Source organism: Anolis sagrei, chromosome 10 (assembly GCF_037176765.1).
Source record: "Anolis sagrei isolate rAnoSag1 chromosome 10, rAnoSag1.mat, whole genome shotgun sequence".
In the NCBI taxonomy this organism is placed as follows: Eukaryota; Metazoa; Chordata; class Lepidosauria; order Squamata; family Dactyloidae; genus Anolis; species Anolis sagrei.
The window spans coordinates 3,386,872-3,410,954 of NC_090030.1; the positions used below are offsets into that span (position 1 = coordinate 3,386,872).

The following is a 24,083-nucleotide window of genomic DNA, read 5'->3' on the forward strand; positions in this document are numbered from 1 at the left end:
AACAAACATTTATATTACATGTAATATTACCAGTAATACTACAATATATTGGTATAGTACAATTTAGTAATATATAATGCTGATATTGTGCTATGCTAGTAATATAATATATTGTATTTATATATATATATCTTGTAAGCCGCTCTGAGTCCCCTTCTGGGTGAGAAGGGCGGCATAGAAATGTCGTAAACAAACAAACAAATAAACATTTATATTACATGTAATATTACTAGTAATACTACAATATAATGGTATGGTGCAATATAGTAATATATAATACTGATACTGTGCTATGCTAGTAATATAATATATTGTACGTATATATATCTTGTAAGCCGCTCTGAGTCCCCTTCTGGGTGAGAAGGGCTGCATAGAAATGTCGTAAACAAACAAACAAACAAATACTTGTATTACATGTAATATTACTAGTAATACTACAATATAATGGTATAATACAATATATAATACTGATATTGTGCTATGCTAATAACATAATATTTTGTATGTATAAATATCTTGTAAGCTGCTCTGAGTCCCCTTCGGGGTGAGAAGGGCAGCATATAAATGTCGTAAACAAACAAATACTTATATTACATGTAATATTACTAGTAATACTACAATATAATGGTATAGTACAATATAGTAATATATAATACTGATATTGTACTATGCTAATAACATAATATATTGTATGTATATATATATATCTTGTAAGCCGCTCTGAGTCCCCTTCGGGGTGAGAAGGGCGGCATAGAAATGTCGTAAACAAACAAACAAACAAATATTTACATTACATGTAATATTACTAGTAATACTACAATATAATGGTATAGTACAATATAGTAATATATAATACTGATATTGTGCTATGCTAATAACATAATATATTGTATGTATATATATCTTGTAAGCCGCTCTGAGTCCCCTTCTGGGTGAGAAGGGCGGCATAGAAATGTCGTAAACAAACAAATAAATACTTACATTACATGTAATATTACTAGTAATACTACAATATAAGGGTATAGTACAATATAGTAATATATAATACTGATATTGTACTATGCTAGTAATATAATATATTGTATGTATAAATATCTTGTAAGCCGCTCTGAGTCCCCTTCGAGGTGAGAAGGGCGGCATATAAATGTCATAAATAAACAAATAAATACTTATATTACATGTAATATTACTAGTAATACTACAATATAAGGGTATAGTACAATATAGTAATATATAATACTGATGTTGTACTATGCTAGTAACATAATATATTGTATGTATATCTTGTAAGCCGCTCTGAGTCCCCTTCGGGGTGAGAAAGGCGGCATATAAATGTCGCAAATAAACAAATAAATACATCCAGAGCACCCTATGACCCCAAACAATGATGGATCTGGATCAAGCTTGGCATGCATACCTGATACGCCCACATTTGATTACTGGAGGGGTTTGGGAGAAATTGACCCTGATATTTGGGAGTTTTTCAAACAACCCAGGCAGCGCCGGGTACACAAGTTAGAGTATATAGATATATGTAAACCTTTTGTGAGATGTTCAGCTGCAGGCCCATGGTGGCCAAAAGGCAGGCGCCGCTGTTGTTGTGGAGAGAGTAGCTCCCTGTGGCCGGTTGTTCCACCGGCACCAAAGTGGGCAAAGGAGGCAAGGGAGGCTCCGGAGTGGTGGGAGTCTCTTTGGTGGTATCTGTGGCTGCGTACACTCGGGGGCTCATGGGCGCCGGTGATGCGGTGGTGACCACGATATCTTGGTCACACACAGTCTCTGGAAAAAGAGAAACATACATGCAATGGTTTGTGGTAGTTTTGCCAAATACTACCATTCCAATACGGAGCATTTACTTGTCAATATATCTTTATATATACAGAATTACAAAGGACACGAAACAACACTGTGGCAGAAGTCCAGAATTGACAACACTAGGTAGTAAAGGTAAAGGTTTTCCCCTGCCATATTAAGTCCAGTCGTGCCCAACTCTGGGGGTTGGCGCTCATCTCCATTTCGAAGCCGAAGAGCCGGCGTTCTTCGTAGATACCTCCAAGGTCATGTGGCCAGCATGACTGCAAGGAGCGCTGTTACCTTACCTATTGATCTACTCACATTTGCATGTTTTTAACTGCTGGGTTGACAGAAGTGGGAGCTCACCCCACTCCCCAGATTTGAACCAGTGACCTTTCAAGTTCAGCCCTACTGCGCCACTGGGGGAAGCGAAAATACTATGTAACTCAACACAATGTAACTCAACACAATGTAACTCAACACAATGTAACTCAACACTATAACACAATATAGCTCAACACTATAACACAACGTAACTCAACACTATAACACAACGTAACTCAGCACAACATAACACCACACTACGTAACACTACACTACGTAACACCACACTACGTAACACCACACTACGTAACACCACACTACGTAACACCACACTACGTAACACCACACTGCGTAACACCACACTGCGTAACACCACACTGCGTAACACCACACTGCGTAACACCACACTGCGTAACACCACACTGCGTAACACCACACTGCGTAACACCACACTACGTAACACAAATAACAGTATTTATTATGGTCCATAGACCCATCAGTAAAACCAACAGTCAGTATATATTCTCCCATCTCAGGAGAAGTCCATTGTCCAACTATTGGAGATTAGTTGCTTCCTCAGCCTTGTTGCTAGTGCGAGGAATTTTGCCACTATGAGAGTCCCACTGTGGCACTTGTCCTCTCAAAGATATCTAACAATCCCCTGCATATGGGGATGGCTGGTCACGCTATAAGAGATATAAGAGTTGTCTACATTGCACTGTGTAGTAGTGCCACTGCAATGAAATGTGTTCTGTTGTTTCTATTTTATTTCCTTCACAGGGACATAGTCTTTGGGAGCAGGGAATTCCAAATAATCTCCGATATTTAGTCACCGAGGAGGCCGAGGAACCTGCGTTGCTCGTTGACACGTCCTGGTCGTGTGGCCATCATGACTGCATGGAGTGTCTTTTTGCCTTCCCACCAAGGCCGTACCTATTGACCTACTCACATTTGCATGTTTTCAAACTGCTAGGTTGGCAAAAGCGTGAGCTCACCTCACTCCCCAGATTTGAACTGGTGACCTTTCAATTCAGCCCTACTGCGCCACTGAGGGCACCAACAACACGATGTAACGCAACACGATGTAACGCAACACGATGCAACGTAACGACACCTCCCGGTCGTGTGGTTGGCATGATTGCATGGAGTGTCATTTTGTCTTCCCGCCAAGGTGGTACCTATTGGCCTACTCCCAATTGCATGTTTTCAAACTGCTAGGTTGGCAGAAGTGGGAGATCACCCCACTCCCCAGACTTGAACTGGTGACCTTTCAATTCAACCCTACTGCGCCACTGGGGGCACCAACAACACGATGTATCTCAACACGATGTATCTCAACACGATGTATCTCAACACGATGTATCTCAACACGATGTATCTCAACACCATGTATCTCAACACCATGTATCTCAACACCATGTATCTCAACACCATGTATCTCAACACCATGTATCTCAACACCATGTATCTCAACACCATGTATCTCAACACCATGTACCTCAACACCATGTACCTCAACACCATGTACCTCAACACCATGTACCTCAACACCATGTACCTCAACACCATGTACCTCAACACCATGTACCTCAACACCATGTACCTCAACACCATGTACCTCAACACCATGTACCTCAACACCATGTACCTCAACACCATGTACCTCAACACCATGTACCTCAACACCATGTACCTCAACACCATGTACCTCAACACCATGTACCTCAACACCATGTACCTCAACACCATGTACCTCAACACCATGTACCTCAACACCATGTACCTCAACACCATGTACCTCAACACCATGTACCTCAACACCATGTACCTCAACACCATGTATCTCAACGACACCTCCTGGTCGTGTGGCCGACATGACTGCATGGAGCGTCGTTTTGCCTTCCTGCCAAGGCGGTACCTATTGACTTACTCACATTTGCATGTTTTTTAACTGCTAGGTTGGCAGGAGCTAGGGCTGACAGCAGGTGCTCGTCCCGTCTCGCGGATTCGAACTGCCAACCTTCGGGTCAGCTGTTCAGCACCACAAGGATTTAACCCATTGCATCACTGCAAAAGCTATGGCAAAATGCACTGCATCATGTCCTTCCCAAAGAAACAGAGTTTTTACAGTTTAATAATTTTTTCCCACGCTTTTATGTTCCAACCAATTAAGAAATGACATTTATATCCCAGGAACAAAAATTGTGTTGCATAGTGTTGTTGTTGATTATCTATGACTAGGTAGGATTCCTACTTCAAGTTATCAAAACGTGTATCCTAACCACATGGATCACAAGCAGTTCTGAAAACTCTCTAATGCTTTATTGCACCAACAACTCACCAATGTTACTCTGGGAGCCTTCGTCAAGGAACGCCTGCAGAGTGACATCCCAGATCTCTTGCACAACGTTGTCAGATTGAATGGCCTCCATGCTACGACAGCTGTAGACTGTGTTCAGCTTAATAGGCTGCTGGGGGTAGTTTGTGGAGATGGTAATAAGCCCTGCAAACAAGAGAAGAGATGTTTCAAAAGAGCGAGGCTGAGGAACGTTTCAGCCCAGCAAAACTTGCTTTGTCGTGTTGCACATACAATGCAGCAATACCGACATCCTCTTTCGTAGAATTCTTTGGCGTGCGGTTGGAAATACAGACGAGCCAGGGATCGCTTTCTGTTGAGAGTATTTTTAAATGCATCGCATCAAGCTCAGGAACACTGGGCAAGGAAAGCACCTCTCTTGCTTTATTTGCAGGATTGTCTATTGCAGTGTTTCTCAACCTGGGGGTCGGGACCCCTGAGGGGGTCGCGAAGGGGTGTCAGAGGGGTCGCCAAAGACCATCAGAAAACACAGTATTTTCTGATGGTCATGGGAATTCCATGTGGGAAGTTTGAGCCAATTCTATCATTGGTGGAGTTCAGAATGTTCTTTGTAATGAACTATAGATCCCAGCAATTATAACTCCCAAAAGTCAAGGCCTGTTTTCCCCAGGCTCCACCAGTGTTCACATTTGCACATATTGAGTATTTGTGCCAAGTTTGGTCCAGATCCACCATTGTGTGAGTCCACAGTGCTCTTTGGATATAGGTGAACTAGAACTCCGAAACTCAAGGGCAATACCCACCAAACCTTTCCAGTGTTTTCCGTTGGTCATAGGAGTTCTGTGTGGCAAATTAGGTTCAAATCCATTGCTGATGGAGTTCAGAATGCTCTTTGATTATAGATGAACTATAAGTCCCAGCAACTACAACTCCCAAATTACAAAATCAATCCTCCCCCAACCCCACTAGCATTCACATGTAGGTGCATTGGGTGTTTGTGCCCAGTTTGGTCCAGTGAATGAAAATACATCTTGCATGTCTGATATTTACATTATGATTTATAGCAGTAGTAAAATGACTGTTATGAATTAGCAACAAAAACAATGTTATGGTTGGGGGTCACCACAACATGAGGGACTGTATTAAGGGGTCACGGCATTAGGAAGGTTGAGAAACACTGGTCTATTGAAACAGACCTTTGAGATATTAAGTGCCCATTCTTAAATCCTTGCAGAAGGCCATTTTACAGAATGCTACACACCATGTTTGTATTCCCCTAATAATGCCAATAATAGGGTGCTGCAGGGTTCCCCCCTGAGCCCGGTCCTGTTCAACATCTTTATTAATGACTTAGATGAAGGGATAGAAGGCAGGATCATCAACTTTGCAGACGGGACCAAATTGGGAGGGAGAGCCCAAACTCCAGAGGACAGGAGCAGGACTCAAAGGGATCTTGACAGATTAGAGAGATGAATAGCCAAAACTAACAAAATGAAGTTCAACAGTGACAAATGCAAGATACTCCACTTAGGCAGAAAAAACGAAATGCAAAGATACAGAATGGGGGACAATGCCTGGCTCGAGAGCAGTACGTGTGGAAAAGATCTTGGAGTCCTCGTGGACAACAAGTTAAACATGAGCCAGGAATGTGATGTGGCAGCAAAAAAAAGCCAATGGGATTTTGGCCTGCATCAAGAGGAGCATAGTGTCTAGATCTAGGGAAGTCATGCTCCTCTTCTATTCTGCTTTGGTTAGACCACACCTGGAGTATTGTGTCCAATTCTGGGCACCACAATTCAAGAGAGATATTGACAAGCTGGAATGTGTCCAGAGGAGGGCGACTAAAATGATCAAGGTTCTGGAGGAACAAGCCCAATGAGGAGCGGCTTAAGGAGCTGGGCATGTTTTGCCTGAAGAAGAGAAGGTTGAGAGGAGATATGAGAGCCATGTATAAATGTGAGAGGAAGCCACAGGGAGGAGGAGGGAGCAAGCTTGTTTTCTGCTTCCCTGGAGACTAGGATGCAATGGAACAATGGCTTCAAACTACAAGAGAGGAGATTCCATCTGAACACAAGGAAGAACTTCCTGACTGTGAGAGCCATTCAGCAGAGGAACTCTCTGCTCCGGAGTGTGGTGGAGGCTCCTTCTTTGGAAGCTTTTAAACAGGGGCTGGATGGCCATCTGTCAGGGGTGATTTGAGTGCAATGTTCCTGCTTCTTGGCAGAATGGGGTTTGACTGGATGGCCCAGGAGGTCTCTTGCAACTCTTTGATTCTATGATTCTATGTAATAACAATGATACTAAAATAAAATAATAAATGTAATAATAATAGAGTAAAATAAATGTAATAAAATAATAATAGAGTAAAATACTGCAAATGTAATAATGCCAAGAAGGCATCGATAGGTATCTTACAATAGGCTAGACCATCACGACATGGCTGGATCAAGATGATATTATCACCATTGTCATAACAACAAGAACAACAACCATAATATGTTGTCAAAGGCTTTTGTGGCTAGAATCATTGGGTTGCTGTGAATTTTCCAGGCTGCCTAGCCATGTTCCAGTAGCATTCTCTCCTGACGTTTCGCCTGCATCTATGGCAGGCATCCCCAGAGGTTGTGAGGTCTGATGGAAACTAGGAAAATGGGGTTTATTTATCTGTGGAACAATGTCTAGGGTGGGAGAAAGAACTCTTGCCTGCTTGAGGCAAGTGTGAATGTTGCCATTGGCCAGCTTGATTACCATTGAGTAGCCTTGCAGCTTCAAAGCCTGGCTGGTTGCTGCCTGGGGGATATGGCCATGTTCTATGGTCATTCTCTCCTGACGTTTTGCCTGCATCTATGGCAGGAGGTTGTGAGGTCTGTTAGAAACTAGGAAAATGGGGCTTGTATATCTGTGGAGTGTCCAGGGTGGGAGAAAGAACTTGATCAGTTATACAATGCTTGATTAGCATTGAGTAGCCTTGCAGCTTCAAAGTCTGGCTGGTTGCTGCCTGAGGGAGTCCTTTGTTGGGAGGTATTAGCTGGACTTGATTGCTTCGTGTCTGGAATTCCCCTAATAATGCCAATAATAAGGTAAGATAATAAATGTAATAACAATGATACTAAAGTAAAATAATAAATGTAATAATAATAATAATAGAGTAAAATAATGCAAATGTAATAATGCCAATAATAGAGTAAAATAATAAATGTAATAACAATGATACTAAAGTAAAATAATAAAAGTAATAATAATAGAGTAAAATAAATGTAATAAAATAATAATAGAGTAAAATATTGCAAATGTAATAATGCCAATAATAGAGTAAAATAATAAAAGTACTAATAATAATAGAGTAAAATAAATGTAATAAAATAATAATAGAGTAAAATAATGCAAATGTAATAATGCCAATAAATAGAGTAAAATAATAAATGTAATAACAATGATACTAAAGTAAAATAATAAAAGTAATAATAATAGAGTAAAATAAATGTAATAAAATAATAATAGAGTAAAATAATGCAAATGTAATAATGCCAATAATAGAATAAAATAAATGTAATAATAATAATAGTGCAAAATAATGCAAATGTAATAATACCAATAATAGAGGAAAATAATAGATGTAATAAAAATAATAGCAATAACAGAGTTAAAATAATAAATAACTTTGACTCGAGTATAAGCCGAGGGCAGGTTTTTCAGCCTAAAAAAGGGGCTGAAAAACCAGGCTTATACTCGAGTATATACAGTATATATTCTGCATTTTCAGCCTTACTTGGATCTTTTAACTACGAACAAAGGTGTTTGTCGAAGGTTGGAAACTCAGGCTCTCTTTCTCGAGGTCAGTCTAATTATATCTCACCCACTTCAGGAACAGAGCAATTAAGAGTGCCAAGAACAACATTTACATAAAATGGGATTATAAGGCTAATCACCGAATGCCTTTAAGAGAGTCAACACTCCTCTCTGAAGCATGGACTGAGCGAATCCAAGGGCGCAACCTCTTCTCTTGGGGGATCAAGGCAACGGGACCGTCATAGAATCCTAGAATCCTAGAGTTGGAAGAGACCTCCTGGGCCATCATCCAGTCCAACCCCATTCTGCCAAGAAGCAGGAATATTGCATTCAAAGCACCCCTGACAGATGGCCATCCAGCCTCTGTTTCAAAGCCTCCAACAAAGGAGCCTCCACCACACTCCGGGGCAGAGAGTTCCACTGCTGAACGGCTCTCACAGTCAGGAAGTTCTTCCTCATGTTCAGGTGGAATCTCCTCTCTTGTAGTTTGAAGCCATTGTTCCATTGCGTCCTAGTCTCCAAGGAAGCAGAAGACAAGCTTGCTCCCTCCTCCTCCCTGTGGCTTCCTCTCACATATTTATACATGGCTATCATCATGTCTCCTCTCAGCCTTCTCTTCTTCAGGCTAAACATGCCCAGCTCCTTAAGCCGCTCTTCATAGGGCTTGCTCCCCAGACCCTTGATCATTTTAGTCACCCTCCTCATAGCTAGACCTCAAGTATTCAGACACACAAAGCACAAGAACCAAGAGGAAAACAATACACAGGCGCCCCAGATAAACAGGGAAAGAAAGAATGAAAGCAACCTGGAATATTGTGTCCAATTCTGGGCACCACAATTGAAGGGAGATGTTGACAATCTGGAACGTGTCCAGAGGAGGGCGACTAAAATGATCAAGGGTCTGGAGAACAACCCCTATGAGGAGCGGCTGAAAGAGCTGGGTATGTTTAGCCTGAAGAAGAGAAGGCTGAGAGGAGATATGATAGCCATGTATAAATATGTGAGAGGAAGCCACAGGGAGGAGGAGGGGGCAAGCTTGTTTTCTGCTTCCCTGGAGACTAGGACGCGAAACAATGGCTTCAAACTACAAGAAAGGAGATTCCACCTGAACATGAGGAAGAACCTGACTGTGAGAGCTGTTCAGCAGTGGAACTCTCTGCCTCAGAGTGTGATGGAGGCTCCTTCTTTGGAAACTTTTAAACAGGGGCTGGATGGTCATCTGTTAGGGGTGCTTTGAATGCAATTTTCCTGCTTCCTGGCAGAATGGGGTTGGATTGGATGACCCATGAGGTCTCTTCCAACTCTAGGATTCTACGAACCAGAAGCTTCAGAGACAAAGCCTTGGCATTGACATTCGTTCCTGATTGAGTTATGCAAACGGTTCAAATTATGAAAATGTACAAAGCCTGGTTACCAGTATTTAAATAAAACTCTAAAATCATAACAGTAAATTAAAAAACATTCAAAAACAATGGAACTCCAGACAAGAAACTATCAAGGACAGCTAAACACCTCTCAACAAAGGATTGCCCCAGGCAGTAAGAAGCAACACCTTGAAACTGCAAGGCCATTAAATGTTAATCAAGGTGGCCTTGCAGCTTCAAAGCCTCCCAACAAAGGATTTCCCCCAGGCAGGAAGCAGCCAGGCTTTGAAGCTCCAAGGCCATTCAATGCTAATCAAGCTGGGCGATGGCAACATTCACACTTGCCTCCAACAGACAAGGGTTCTTTCTCCCACCCTGGACATTATTGCACAGACATACAAACCCCATTTTCCTAGTTTCCAACAGACCTCACAACCTCTGAGGATATGCTCCAGAAGCATTCTCTCCTGACATTTCACCCACATCTGTGAAAACTAATTCAGAGTCCTACAATTCTAAATCTACACAATCCAGATTTTGCACCAAACTAATTTGCACTGGGTTGTTGTGCATTTTCTGGCCTGTCTGGCCATGTTCCAGAAGCATTCTCTCCTGATGTTTCACCCACATCTGTGGCAGGCATCCTCAGAGGTTGTGAAGTCTGTTGGAAACTAAGCCAGTTGGGTGTATATACCTTGAATGTTCAAGGTGGGCAAAAGAACTCTTGTCTGCTTGACGCAAGTGTGAATATTACAGTTGACCACCTTGATTAGCATTGAATGGCATTGCAGCATCAAAGCCTGTCTGGTTGCTGCCTGGGGGACTCCTTTGTTGGGAGGTGTTAGCTGGCCCTGATTGATTCTTGTCCGGATTTTACCTGCTTTTTGAGTGTTGTTCTTTATTTACTGTCCAAATTTTAGAGTTTTTTTTAAAACAAACAGGGGAATTCCAGACATGAAACAATCAAGTCCAGCTAACACCTCCCAGTAAAGAACCCTTGTCTGTTGGAGGCAAGTGTGAATGTTGCCATTGCCCAGCTTGATTAGCATTGAATGGCTTTGGAGCTTCAAAGCCTGGCTGCTTCCTGCCTGGGGGAAATCCTTTGTTGGGAGGCTTTGAAGCTGCAAGGACACCTTGTTATAATTGTTATTCTTAAACCGTTTTCACTGTTTTTTATCATGTTTTATGTATTGTATTGTTGTTGTGAACTGCTCTGAGTCACCCTGAGGGCTGAGAAGAGCGATATAAAAATGCAGTAAATAAATCAATAAAGGATTCCAACCAGGCAGCAACCAGCCAGGCTTTGAAGCTGCAAGGCTACTCAATGCTAAACAAGATGGTTAATTACAACATTGACACTTGCCTCAAGCAGACAAGAGTTTTTTCTCCCACCCTGGACATTATTCCAGAGATAAATAAACCCCATTTTTCTAATTTCCAACAGACCTCACAACCTCTGAGGATGTGGGCGAAACGTCAGGAGAGAATGCTTCTTGAACATGGCCAGACAGGCTAGAAAATGCACAACAGCCCAGTGCAAATTAGTTTGGTGCAAAATCTGTAGATTCAGAATTGTAGGACTCTGAATTAGTTTTCATTATTGAAAATCAACCAGCCAGGCTTTGAAGCTGCAAGGCTACTCAATGCTAAACAAGATGGTTAATTACAACATTGACACTTGCCTCAAGCAGACAAGAGTTCTTTCTCCCACCCTGGACATTATTCCAGAGATAAATAAACCCCATTTTTCTAGCTTCCAACAGACCTCACAACCTATGAAGATGCCTGCCCTAGATGTGGGCGAAACATCAGGAGAGAATGCTTCTTGAACATAGCCAGACAGGCTAGAAAATGCACAACAGCCCAGTGCAAATTAGTTTGGTGCAAAATCTGGATTGTGTAGATTCAGAATTGTAGGACTCTGAATTAGTTTTCACAGATGTGGGTGAAACGTCAGGAGAGAATGCTTCTTGAGCACATCCTCAGAAGTCGTGAGGTCTGTTGGAAACTAGGAAAATGGGGTTTATATGTCTGTGCAATAATGTCCAGGGTGGGAGAAAGAACCCTTGTCTGTTGGAAGCAAGTGTGAATGTTGCCATCGCCCATTAGCATTGAATGTCCTTGCAACTTCAAAGCCTGGCTGCTTCCTGTCTGGGGGAAATCCTTTGTTGGGAGGCTTTGAAGCTGCAAGGCCACCTTGATTAACATTTAATGGCCTTGCAGTTTCAAGGTGTTGCTTCTTACTGCCTGGGGCAATCCTTTGTTGAGAGGTGTTTAGCTGTCCTTGATTCTGTAGATTCAGAATTGTAGGACTCTGAATTAGTTTTCAGTATTGAAAATCAGACAACACAATGACTCATTGAGGCAATGCAAAATTAATTAAGAGTATGAAGAGTGGCTAGAAGAAAGAGGACAGCAAATCCCACCAAACGGCGATGCCAAAAAGGATCTGGAACCCGCTGCTCACCTATCCGTTTCGCGTCCGGAAACACCTCCGTGTCGTTGGTGTTGTAGGTAAAGTAAATCATCCCTTGGTAGGCGTCGGCCTTCTCGGCGAAGCTGATGACCCACGAGTGCTCTTCCCCAAACTCCACGGCCAAGATCGGGCCCGACGACTCGTTGCCGCAAGTGCTTCCGTCGTACCGCAACGCCGTGGGGAGCATGAAGGCCACAGTTTTCTGAAAGACGAAATGGGAAGGCTTCATTAAGATGCATACCTGAGCCATGAAAGTGCTAGACTTCTGTTCTAGAAGCACATCTGAACACAGATATTTTACTTCAGGTTGTTGTAGGTTTTTCGGGCTATATGGCACTGGGATTGTGGCACAGCTGGCTGAGTGTCAGTTGCATTAAGATCACTCTGACCAAAAGGTCATGAGTTCGAAGCCAGCCCAGGTTGGAGTGGGTTTCCAACCAATTGTGTGTAGCCTGTTGTCGACCTTTGCAACCCGAAAGACAGTTGCATCTGTCAAGTAGGAAAATTAGGTACCACCTTAAAGTGTGGGGAGGCTAAATTAACTAATTTATGAGGCCATAAAGAAGACTCCAGCAGGGAAGCATGCGGGGAATGCGGAAGTGATGCATCAGCGTCGCAGATGGACGATGAAAGCAACAGCTCCCCTGGCGGCCAGAAAATGTTAAATAGCCTCTGTGTATGTCTGTATATGTTGTTGTTGTTCATTCGTTCAGTCGTCTCCGACTCTTCGTGACCTCATGGACCAGCCTACGCCAGAGCTCCCTGTCGGCCGTTACCACCCCCAGCTCCCTCAAGGTCAGTCCAGTCACTTCAAGGATGCCATCCATCCATCTTGCCCTTGGTCGGCCCCTCTTCCTTTTGCCTTCCACTTTCCCCAGCATCATTGTCTTCTCTAGGCTTTGCTGTCTCCTCATGATGTGGCCAAAGGACTTCCACTTTGTCTCTAGTATCCTTCCCTCCAATGAGCAGTCGGGCTTTATTTCCTGGAGGATGGACTGGTTGGATCTTCTCGCAGTCCAAGGCACTCTCAGCACTTTCCTCCAACACCACAGCTCAAAAGCATCTCTCTTCCTTCGCTCAGCCTTCCCTAAGGTCCAGCTCTCACATCCGTAGGTGACTACTACAGGGAATACCATGGCTTGGACTATGCGGATCTTTGTTGCCAGTCTGATGTCTCTACTCTTCACTATTTTATCGAGACTGGACATTGCTCTCCTCCCAAGAAGGAAGCGTCTTCTGATTTCCTGGCTACAGTCTGCATCTGCAGTCATCTTTGCACCTAGAAATACAAAGTCTGTCACGGCCTCCACGGTTTCTCCCTCTATTTTCCAGTATATTTTCTGTATATGTTTGTATGTCAAAAATTGGCATTGAATGTTTGCCATATATGTGTACACTGTAATCCGCCCTGAGTCCCCTGCGGGGTGAGGAAAAGTGCGGAATAGAAAAGCTGCAAATAAATAAATAAATAAATGTATTGTCGAAGGCTTTCATGGCTGGAATCACTAGGTTCTTGTAGGTTTTTTTGGGCTATAGGGCCATGTTCTAGAGGCATTTCTCCTGACGTTTCGCCTGCATCTATGGCAAGCATCCTCAGAGGTAGTGAGGTCTGTTGGAACTAGGACAATGGGTTTATATATCTGTGGAATGGCTGGGGTGGGGCAAAGAGCTCTCTGCTGAAGCTAGATGTGAATGTTTCAGCTGACCACCTTCATTAGCATTTGAAGGCCTGGCTGAGCCCGGGAAAATGTTCTGTTGAGAGGTGTTAAGATGTGCCTGGTTGTTTCCTCTCTGCTGTTTTGCTGTAGTAATTTTAGAGTTTTTTTTCATACTGGTAGCCAGATTTTGTTCATTTTCATGGTCTCTTCCTTTCTGTTGAAATTGTCCACATGCTTGTGGATTTCAGTGGCTTCTCTGTGTAGTCTGACATGGAGGTTGTTGGAGTGGTCCAGCATTTCTGTGTTCACCTGATGAACCAGCCTGGACACAGCATATTATTTGAGAACACAGAAATGCTGGACCACTCCAACAACCACCATGTCAGACTACACAGAGGAGCCATTGAAATCCACAAGAAGCAGGTGGACAATTTCAACAGAAAGGAAGAGACCATGAAAATGAACAAAATCTGGCTACCAGTATTAAAAAACTCAAAAATTACTACAGCAAAACAGCAGAAAGGAAACAACCAGGCACATCTTAACACCTCTCAACAGAACATTTTCCCAGGCTCAGCCAGGCCTTCAAATGCTAATGAAGGTGGTCAGCTGAAACATTCACACCTAGCTCCAGCAGACAAGAGTCCTTTGTCCCACCCTGGTCTTTCCACAGATATATAAACCCATTTTCCTATTTCCATCAGACCTCACTACCTCTGAGGATGCTTGCCATAGATGCAGGCGAAACGTCAGGAGAAATGCCTCTAGAACATGGCCCTATAGCCCGAAAAAACCCACAAGAACCTAGTGATTCCAGCCATGAAAGCCTTCGACAATAGCTTGCATTCTCTGATAAATCTCCTTTGAGGTGACACCTTCTGCTGTCAAGAACTCAATTACTGCGCGTTACTTAAGTCGCATTGATCAACCGTCTGTGCAAGGTTCAATACTTCGCACTTTAACAACATAACCGTTCAATGCTGAGGCTTCCCGCCAAAATGGAATTGTAGAGGAGAGTTTATTAAACAAGCCAGTACCTGCCGCATACCAGTATTGCAATCTGTTGAGGAGTTATGAAGGTGGAGGCATTACTTTTCATTCAACCCTCGTATGAAATTCTCTGTCCCTTCTGGCAGAGGCTGATCATTTATGTCAGGAGAAATGCCTCTAGAACATGGCCCTATAGCCCTATAGCCCGAAAAAACCTACAAGAACCTAAATAAATGTTCTAGAAGACATGTTCTAGAAGACACATATTTTTCAGTCTGAAAGTGTCGGAGGGAATGCCAAGACTCACGTATGTATTCGCTTCCGTTTCGTATTTTATGGAGATGTTGACCATCATCTTTGCATAGAGACACGTCTTGTTATCCTCGTCTCTCACCTCGACGTCCAAAGCACGGACCTGAAAAAGAACTGGAATAGGGTTTGATGGTAAGACGATGCGGAAACCAACCCGTCTCATTACACAATGTTTGTTCCTGGGTTATAAATGTCATTTTGTAATTGGTTCCATCATAAAAACATGGGGAAAGTTTATTAAATGGCAAAAAAACCTTTGTTTTGTTGAGAGGGAAATCCTGCCGCACCTTTTGCTCTAGTTTTTCCATAAATATCTGTTATAGGTAAAGGTTTTCCCCTGACATGAAGTGTGCGCCTAATCAGGACACGAGGACTGCTTTTGATGTGTATATTATGGGATGCCTGCTCACCTGCAGATGGAACGGGGTTGGGGAGGGGCCGCTCCTTGGCAGGCTCTTGGTGTTTCCCCTCCACTTCATTAGTGCAGCCCCATAAAAAAACCATTTCCATAGGAAATGGAGACTAAATCCAGTTTTTGCAAGAAAGCAACCCATTGCGACTAAAATGATCAAGGGTCTGGAGAACAGGCCCTATGAGGAGCGGCTTGGGGAGCTGGGCGTGTTTGGCCTGAAGAAGAGAAGGCTGAGAGGGGATATGATAGCCATGTATAAATATGTGAGAGGAAGCCACAGGGAGGAGGAGGGAGCAAGCTTGTTTTCTGCTTCCCTGGAGACTAGGACGCAAGGGAACAATGGCTTCAAACTACAAGAGAGGAGATTCCATCTGAACATGAAGAAGAACTTCCTGACTGTGAGAGCCGTTCAGCAGTGGAACTCTCTGCCCCGGAGTGTGGTGGAGGCTCCTTCTTTGGAAGCTTTTAAGCAGAGGCTGGATGGCCATCTGTCAGGGGTGATTTGAATGCAATATTCCTGCTTCTTGGCAGGGGGTTGGACTGGATGGTCCATGAGGTCTCTTCCAACTCTTTGATTCTATGATTCTATGATTCTAAGTCCAGTCGTGTCCGACTCTGAGGGTTGGTGCTCATCTCCATTTGTAAGCCGAAGAGCCGGCGGTGTCCACAGACACCTCCAAGTTCATGTGGTAGGCGTGACTGTATGGAGCACCGTTACCTTCCCCCTGGAGCAGTACCTAGTGACGTACTCATATTTTCATATTTTCGAACTACTACGTTGGCAGAAGCTGGGGCTGACAGTGGACGCTCACGCCGCTCCCTGGATTTGAACCTGCAACCTTTCAGTCAACAAGTTTAGTAGCTCAGTGTTTTAAGCCAATGCGCCACCGGGGGAGTGACCTGGGAGTCACTCTGGACCGTGCTCTTACGTACAAGAAGCACTGCCTGAACATCAAGCAAAAAGTGGGCGCTAGAAACAATATCATACGAAAGCTGACTGGCACAACCTGGGGATCACAACCAGATACAGTGAAGACATCAGCCCTTGCGCTGTGCTACTCTGCTGCTGAGTATGCATGCCCAGGGTGGAACACATCTCACCACACTAAAACAATGGATGTGGCTCTTAATGAGACATGCCGCATTATCACAGGGTGTCTGCACCCTACACCACTGGAGAAATTACACTGCTTAGCCGGTATTGCACCACCTGACATCCGCTGGGAAGTAGCAGCCAATAGTGAAAGGACCAAGGCAGAGACATCTCCAGCTCATCCCCTGTTTGGGTATCAGCCAGCACGCCAACGACTTAAATCTAGACATAGTTTTCTAAGATCTACAGAGACACTCGCTGGATCACCTCAGCAAGCAAGAGTCCAAAAGTGGCAGGCTCAAACCCAGAACCTCAACCAATGGCTGATACCAAATGAGAGACTCCCTCCTGGGCACACAGAAGACTGGGCGACTTGGAAGGCGCTGAACAGACTGCGCTCGGGCACCACGAGATGCAGAGCCAACCTTCAGAAATGGGGCTACAAAGCAGAATCCTCGACATGTGAGTGCGGAGAAGAGCAAACCACTGACCACCTGCTGCAATGCACCCTGAGCCCTGCCACATGCACCATGGAGGACCTTCTTGCAGCAACACCGGAAGCACTCCAAGTGGCCAGATACTGGTCAAAGGACATTTAACCAGCTACCAAACTCACAAGTTGTGTATTTTTCTGTTTGTTTGCTTTGTTCTGTTAGACTGGTTGTTCTGACACGACAAATAAATACCGGGGGAATATCTGATATAGTCTCAACCAATTTAACGCAAGTTTGTGGACACAAAAATGACCACATTTTTGAGGTAGAACAACTACTTTCAAAGTGAGGACCGCACAATTAAACAGGAAATAACACTTTCAAACCAGGAACAGATTTCTTTTCAAAGTTTGTCAAACAATGTTATTCCTACTTCCAACAGACCTCACTACCTCTGAGGATGCTTGCCATAGATGCAGGCGAAACGTCAGGAGAAAATGCCTCTAGACCATTGCCATATAGCCCGAAAAAACCTACAACAACCCAATGTTATTGTTACTTAGTTAGCTTAGTACTTCTTAAATGCCTTGTTGTGTTTGTTTAGGATTCAGCAGATCATTGCAAACCGCTGTCGGCTGCACGGTTGAGAGCCAATCTTTCTTTGTGTTATTGTTTGCAGGCCAAGCTGACCTTGGAACAAGAGTTAAAAGGAAAAGCAAATAATAATTATTGCATTGTCAAAGGCTTTAATGTCTGGAATCACGGGGTTGTTGTAAGTTTTTCAGGTTGTCTGGCCATGTTCCAGAAGCATTCTCTCCTGATGTTTTGCCTGCATCTGTGGCAGGCATCGTCAGAGCCCAGGTAGATGTGTCAGGAGTGCTTACTATCAGCTTTGGCTAACATAATAATAATAATAATAATAATAATAATAATAATAATAATAATGTATTGTCGAAGGCTTTCATGGCTGGAATCACTCAGTTCTTGTGGGGTTTTTCGGGCTATATGGCCATGTTCTAGAGCAGTGTTTCTCAACCTTCCTAATGCTGCGACCCCTTAATACAGTTCCTCATGTTGTGGTGAACCCCAAGCCATAAAATTATTTTTGTTGCTACTTCACAACTGTAAGTTTGCTTGTGTTATGAATTGTAATGTAAATACCTGATATGTAGGATATATTTTCATTCGCTGGACCAAATTTGGCACAAATACGTTCAAATTTGAGTACTGATGGGGTTGAGGGGGTTTGATTTTGTCCTTTGGGAGTTGCAGTTGTTGGGATTTATAGTTCACCTACAATCAAAGAGCAATCTGAACTCCACCAACGATGGAATTGAACCGAACATGGCACACAGAACTCCCATGACCAACAGAAAATAATGGAAGGATTATTTGGCATTTACCTTGAGTTTGGGAGTTATAGTTCACCTACATCCAGAGAGCACTGTGGACTCAAACAATGATGGACCAAACTTGGCATGAATACTCAAAATGCCCAAATGTGAAGAGTGGTGGAGTTTGGGGAAAATAGACCTTCACATTTGGGAATTGTAGTTGCTGGGATTTATAGTTCACTCACAATCAAAGAATGTTCTGAACCCCACCAATGATAGAATTGGTCCAAACTTCCCACACAGAACCCCACATGACCAACAGACAATACTGTGTTTTCTGCTGGTCTTTGGTGACCCCTCTGACACCCCCTTGCGACCCCTTCAGGGGTCCCGACCCCCAGGTTGAGAAACACTATTCTAGAGGCATTTCTCCTGACGTTTCGTCTGCATCTATGGCAAGCATCCTCAGAGGTGAGGTCTGAGGATGCTTGCCATAGATACAGGCAAAACGTCAGGAGAAATGCCTCTAGAACATGGCCATATAGCCCGAAAAAACCCACAAAAACTGAATAATAATAATAATAATAATAATAATAATACCACTTTATTTATATTCCGCCCTTCTCACCCCGAAGGGGACTCAGGGCGGATCACAGTACACGTACACGGCAAACATTCAATGCCGCTTTGTATAGACAATACACAGACAGAACAGGAAGTGCCATGGAAGGTTGGGCTCGAGTGTTGCTTTATCCTGATTGACGAAGAGCCATCAGGACTTTCTCCTTCCTTTCGGTCACCCGAAATATGATTTTCTGATCATCTTTCTTTATGTTGTCGTAAAAAACCTCCCCCGCTTTTTAGCTGTACCCAATTTCTCTAATCACAGCTTAAGCTTAGGTAAACAATGAGCTAGGCTGACAGTTGGAAGCTCACGCCAACCTGGGGCTTCGAACTTGCAACCTTTTGGTTGATAGATCTATAATTGCTGATGGTTTACCAGCTGTGCTAAACCTCCAGCCCATGCCAGCTGCACCCCTTCCTAGTATCAGGGGACCTAAAGATGGTAGTGAATGCGCTGGTAACCCCAAGGTAGTGTCTTCTGCAATCCATTGGGCTACCTCTGTACCAAGTCTGGAAATTCCAATTAGTTCAAAACATGGCAGCCAGCTAACACCTTCCAACAAAGGATTCCCCCAGGCAGGAACCACCCAGGTTACAATAGGTTAGACCATCACAACATGGCTGGATCAAGATTATATTATCACCATTGTCATAATAACGATAATAATAATCATAATATGTTGACAAAGGCTTTCATGACTAGAATCATTGGGTTGCTGCGTATTTTCCAGGCTGTCTGGCCATGTTCCAGCAGCATTCTCTCCTGACGTTTTGCAGGCATCCTCAGAGGTTGTGAGGTCTGTTGGAAACTGGGCAAGTGAGGTTTATATATCTGGAATGCTCAGTGTGGGCAAAAGAACTCTTGTTTGCTTGAGGCAAGTATGAATGTTGCAACTGGCCACATTCAATGGCATTGCAGCTTCAAAGATTGGCTGGTTGCTGCCTGGGGAATCCTTTGTTGGGAGGTGTTAGCTAGCCTTGATAGTTTCATGTCTGGAATTCTGTTGTGTGTTTTTTTTTTTAAAAAAAACCCTAAAATTAGGATAGTAAATAAAGAACAACACCCCAAAAGCAGGAGGATTCCAGACAAGAATCAATCAAGGCCAGCTAACCCCTTCCAACAAAGGATTCCCTCAGGCAGCAACCAGATAGGCTTTGAAATTGCAGTGCCATTTAATGCTAATCAAGGTGGCCAATTAAAACATTCACACTTAGCTCCAACAGACAAGAGAAACACCCAAAAAACAGGGGTATTCCAGAGAGGAAACAATCAGGGGCTGCTAATCACTTCCCCACAAAGGATTCCTCCAGGCAGCAACCAGACAGGCTTTGAAGCTGCACGGCTATTCAGTGCTAATCAAGGTGGCCAACTGCAACATTCACACTAGCCTCCAACAGACAAGAGTTCTTTCTCCCATTGTGTACGTAATTCCATAAATATATATATACACCCCACTTGCCTCATCTCCAACAGAACTCTATGCAGATACCCTCACTGATTGACTTTGCAGCTGCAAGGCTATTCAGGGCTAATCAAGGTGGCCAATGGAAACATTCACGCTTGCCTCCAATAGACAAGAGATCTTTCTCCCATTGTAGACATAACTCCAGAGATATATATACACCCCACTTGCCTCATCTCCAACATAACTCTATGCAGATACCCTCACTGATTGACTTTGCAGCTGCAAGGCTATTCAGGGCTAATCAAGGTGGCCAATGGAAACATTCACGCTTGCCTCCAATAGACAAGAGATCTTTCTCCTGCCCTGGACATTATTTTGCAGATACATAAACCCCATTTTCCTAGTTTCCAACAGACCTCTCAACCTCTGAGGATGCCTGCCATAGATGCAGGCAAAATGTCAGGAGAGAATGCTTCTGGAACAGGGCCATGCAGCCCGAAAAACTTATAAAAACCCAATAACTATTGCATTCAAACATTTTGCTAAATGCCACTTGAGTTGCAAGCTTTGCCTCCTCTAACCAACAATGCATTTCAGAGAAAGTATATTTTGGCTGCCTAATACGGAGTTATTTTCCCTGCAAAGTCACCACGTGCCTTTTAGTATTATCTCTAGTAAAGCTTTCTTTGGAAAGATATCTCAATCATGGTTAGATCTTTTTTGCTTTAGGACTGGAAATGGACAGACTGGAGATGTACAGCCTTGCAAGAGCCTTGCAAGAAAGGAAGATCCTACAAGGCAGCATGTCATCTATTTCAAACCACCTACCTACCAAGGAAGACTCCAGCAAGACATGGAGCGAGAGTGGCCAGACGTTCAAGCTGGGTTTAGAAAAGGCAGAGGAACCAGAGACCAGATTGCCAATATCCGGATGCTGGATAATGGAGAAAGGCAGGGAGTTTCAGAAAAACATCTATTTTTGCTTCATTGACTATTCTAAAGCCTTTGACTGTGTGGATCATCATAAATGGTGGCAAGTTCTTGGTGGGATGGGCATCCCAAGCCCCCTTCCCTCTCTCCTGAGGAATCTGTACAAGGACCAAGTAGCAACAGTCAGAACTGACCACGGAACAGGAGACGGGTTCAAGATTGAGAAAGGCGTCCGGCAAGGCTGCATCCTCTCACCCAACCTATTCAACTTGCATGCAGAACACATCATGCGAGGATGTGCGGGGCTTGATGAATGCAAAGCTGGGGTGAAAATTGCTGGAAGAAACATTCACAACCTCAGATATGCAGATGACACCACTCTGATGGCCGAAAGCGAGGAGGAGCTGAGGAGCCTTCTAATCAAGGTGAAAGAAGAAAGCGCAAAAGCTGGGTTGCAGCTAAACGTCAAAAAAACCAAGATGATGGCAACAAGAATGATTGACAACTGGGAAATAGAGGAAGAAAATGTGGAGGCAGAGACAGGGTTTGTATTTCTAGGTGCAAAGATGAGTGCAGATGCAGACTGTGGCCAGGAAATCAGGAGATGCTTCCTTCTTGGGAGGAGAGCAATGTCCAGTCTCGATAAAATAGTAGAGAGTAGAGACATCAGACTGGCAACCAAGATCCATTGCCTAGTCAAAGCCATGGTCTTCCCTGTAGTCACCTACGGATGGGAGAGCTGGACCTTCGGGAAGGCTGAGCGAAGGAAGATCGATGCTTTTGAGCTGTGGTGCTGGAGGAAAGTGCTGAGAGTGCCTTGGACTGCGAGAAGATCCAACCAGTCCATCCTCCAGGAAAGAAAGCCCGGCTGCTCATTGGAAGGAAGGAGACTAGAGACAAAGTGGAAGTCCTATGGCCACATCATGAGGAGACAGCCAAGCCTGGAGAAGGGAATGATGCTGGAGAAAGTGGAAGGCAAAAGGAAGAGGGGCCGACCAAGGGCAAGAGGGATGGATGGCATCCTTGAAGTGACTGGACTGACCTTGAAAGAGACCCTGGGGGTGGTGACGGCCGACAGGGAGCTCTGGCGTGGGCTGGTCCGTGAGGTCACGAAGAGTCAGAGACGACTGAACGAATGAACAACAACACCAATAAATAGACCAGCTTTTACTTTTCGTTCCAGGGAAACCACAGTCTCAAGAGTCACAGGCTGAGTCAACAACGGGAAACATTCCCCTGAGTTAGAAATCATTACTTTTTCTGGGATTCGAAGGGCACTAAGATATCCTCCGGTGTCCTTGCTCCTATTGGGAGCTATTTACTGAATGCAAAGATAAGCAGCAGCAGAAGGGAAGGCTCACATTGTAACCTCATTGAACGTGAGCTTTGGCACCTTTCCTCTGCCCATTGACTCAGAGGCAAGGAAGTCACCCAAACTGGTGCTTGAGGCCTCCTTTGGAAACAGATTATTACCATCCTATTGTTGCTACTATTCCTACTATCCTACTTATAATTGATACAATATGACCATTATCCTTATTGCTACTATTGCTGCTACTATTAGTGCTATTATTCTTATTGCTACTGTTACTGCTGCCCTACTTATTATTGCTACTATTACCATCATATTGTTGCTACTATTCCTACTATCCTACTTATAATTGATACAATATGACTATTATCCCTATGGGTACTATTGCTGCTACTATTAGTGCTATTGTTGCTACCATTACCACTGCCCTACTTATTGTTGCTACTATTACCATCATATTGTTGCTACTATTACTAGTCCTACTTATAATTGATACGATATGACCATTATCCTTATTGCTAATATTGCTGTTACTATCAGTGCTATTATTCTTATTGCTACTGTTACTACTGTCCTATTTATTGTTGCTACTATTACCATCATGTTGTTGCTACGATTCCTACTATCCTACTTATAATTGATACAATTATGACTTATCTTTATTGCTACGATTGCTGCTACTATTAATGCTATTATTGATACTGCCCTACTTATTGTTGCTACTATTACCATCATAATGTTGCTTCTATTACCAGTCCTACTTATAATTGATACAATATGACCATTATCATTAATGCTACTATTGTGCTATTATTCTTGTTGCCACTGTTACTACTGCCCTGCTTATTGTTGCTATTATTAGTATCATATTGTTGCTACTATTGCTGCTACTATTAGTGCTACTATTCTTATTGCTACTGTTCTACTTATTGTTGCTACTATTACTATCATATTGTTGCTACTATTAGTGTTATTATTCTTATTGCTACTGTTACTACTGTCCTACTTATTGTTGCAACTATTACTATCATATTGTTGCTACTATTACTATCATATTGTTGCTACTATTAGTGCTATTATTCTTATTGCTACTGTTACTACTGCCCTACTTACTGTTGCTACTATTAGTATTATATTGTTGCTACTATTGCTGCTATTAGTGCTATTATTCTTATTTATTCTTATTGCTACTGTTACTACTGCCCTACTTATTGTTGCTAATATTACTATCATATTGTTGCTACTATTAGTGCTATTATTCTTATTGCCACTGTTACTACTGCCCTACTTATTGTTGCTACTATTAGTATTATATTGTTGCTACTATTGCTGCTATTAGTGCTATTATTCTTGTTGCCACTGTTACTACTGCCCTACTTATTGTTGCTACTATTACCATCATATTGTTGCTACTATTCCTACTATCCTACTTATAATTGATACAATCATGACTATTACCCTTATTGCTACCATTCCTATTATACTTATTGTTATTATTCTACTTATTACTATAA

The 24,083-nt window shown here is 43.1% G+C and overlaps 1 protein-coding gene across 3 annotated transcripts in view; it reads right to left on the bottom strand.

Moving 5' to 3' along the window:
- Window positions 1-24,083, bottom strand: part of LAMP2 (lysosomal associated membrane protein 2) — a 43,113-nt gene that overhangs the window by 18,391 nt on the left and 639 nt on the right. For all 3 annotated transcript variants that reach the window (XM_060756414.2, XM_067471510.1, XM_060756413.2), the window contains exons 2-5: window positions 15,020-15,138; window positions 12,056-12,266; window positions 4,460-4,621; window positions 1,541-1,779 (exon numbers count right to left, since the gene is read on the bottom strand). In XM_060756414.2, coding sequence (XP_060612397.2) covers window positions 1,541-1,779; window positions 4,460-4,621; window positions 12,056-12,266; window positions 15,020-15,138 — 731 coding nt within the window. The remainder of the gene's footprint in view (window positions 1-1,540; window positions 1,780-4,459; window positions 4,622-12,055; window positions 12,267-15,019; window positions 15,139-24,083) is intronic.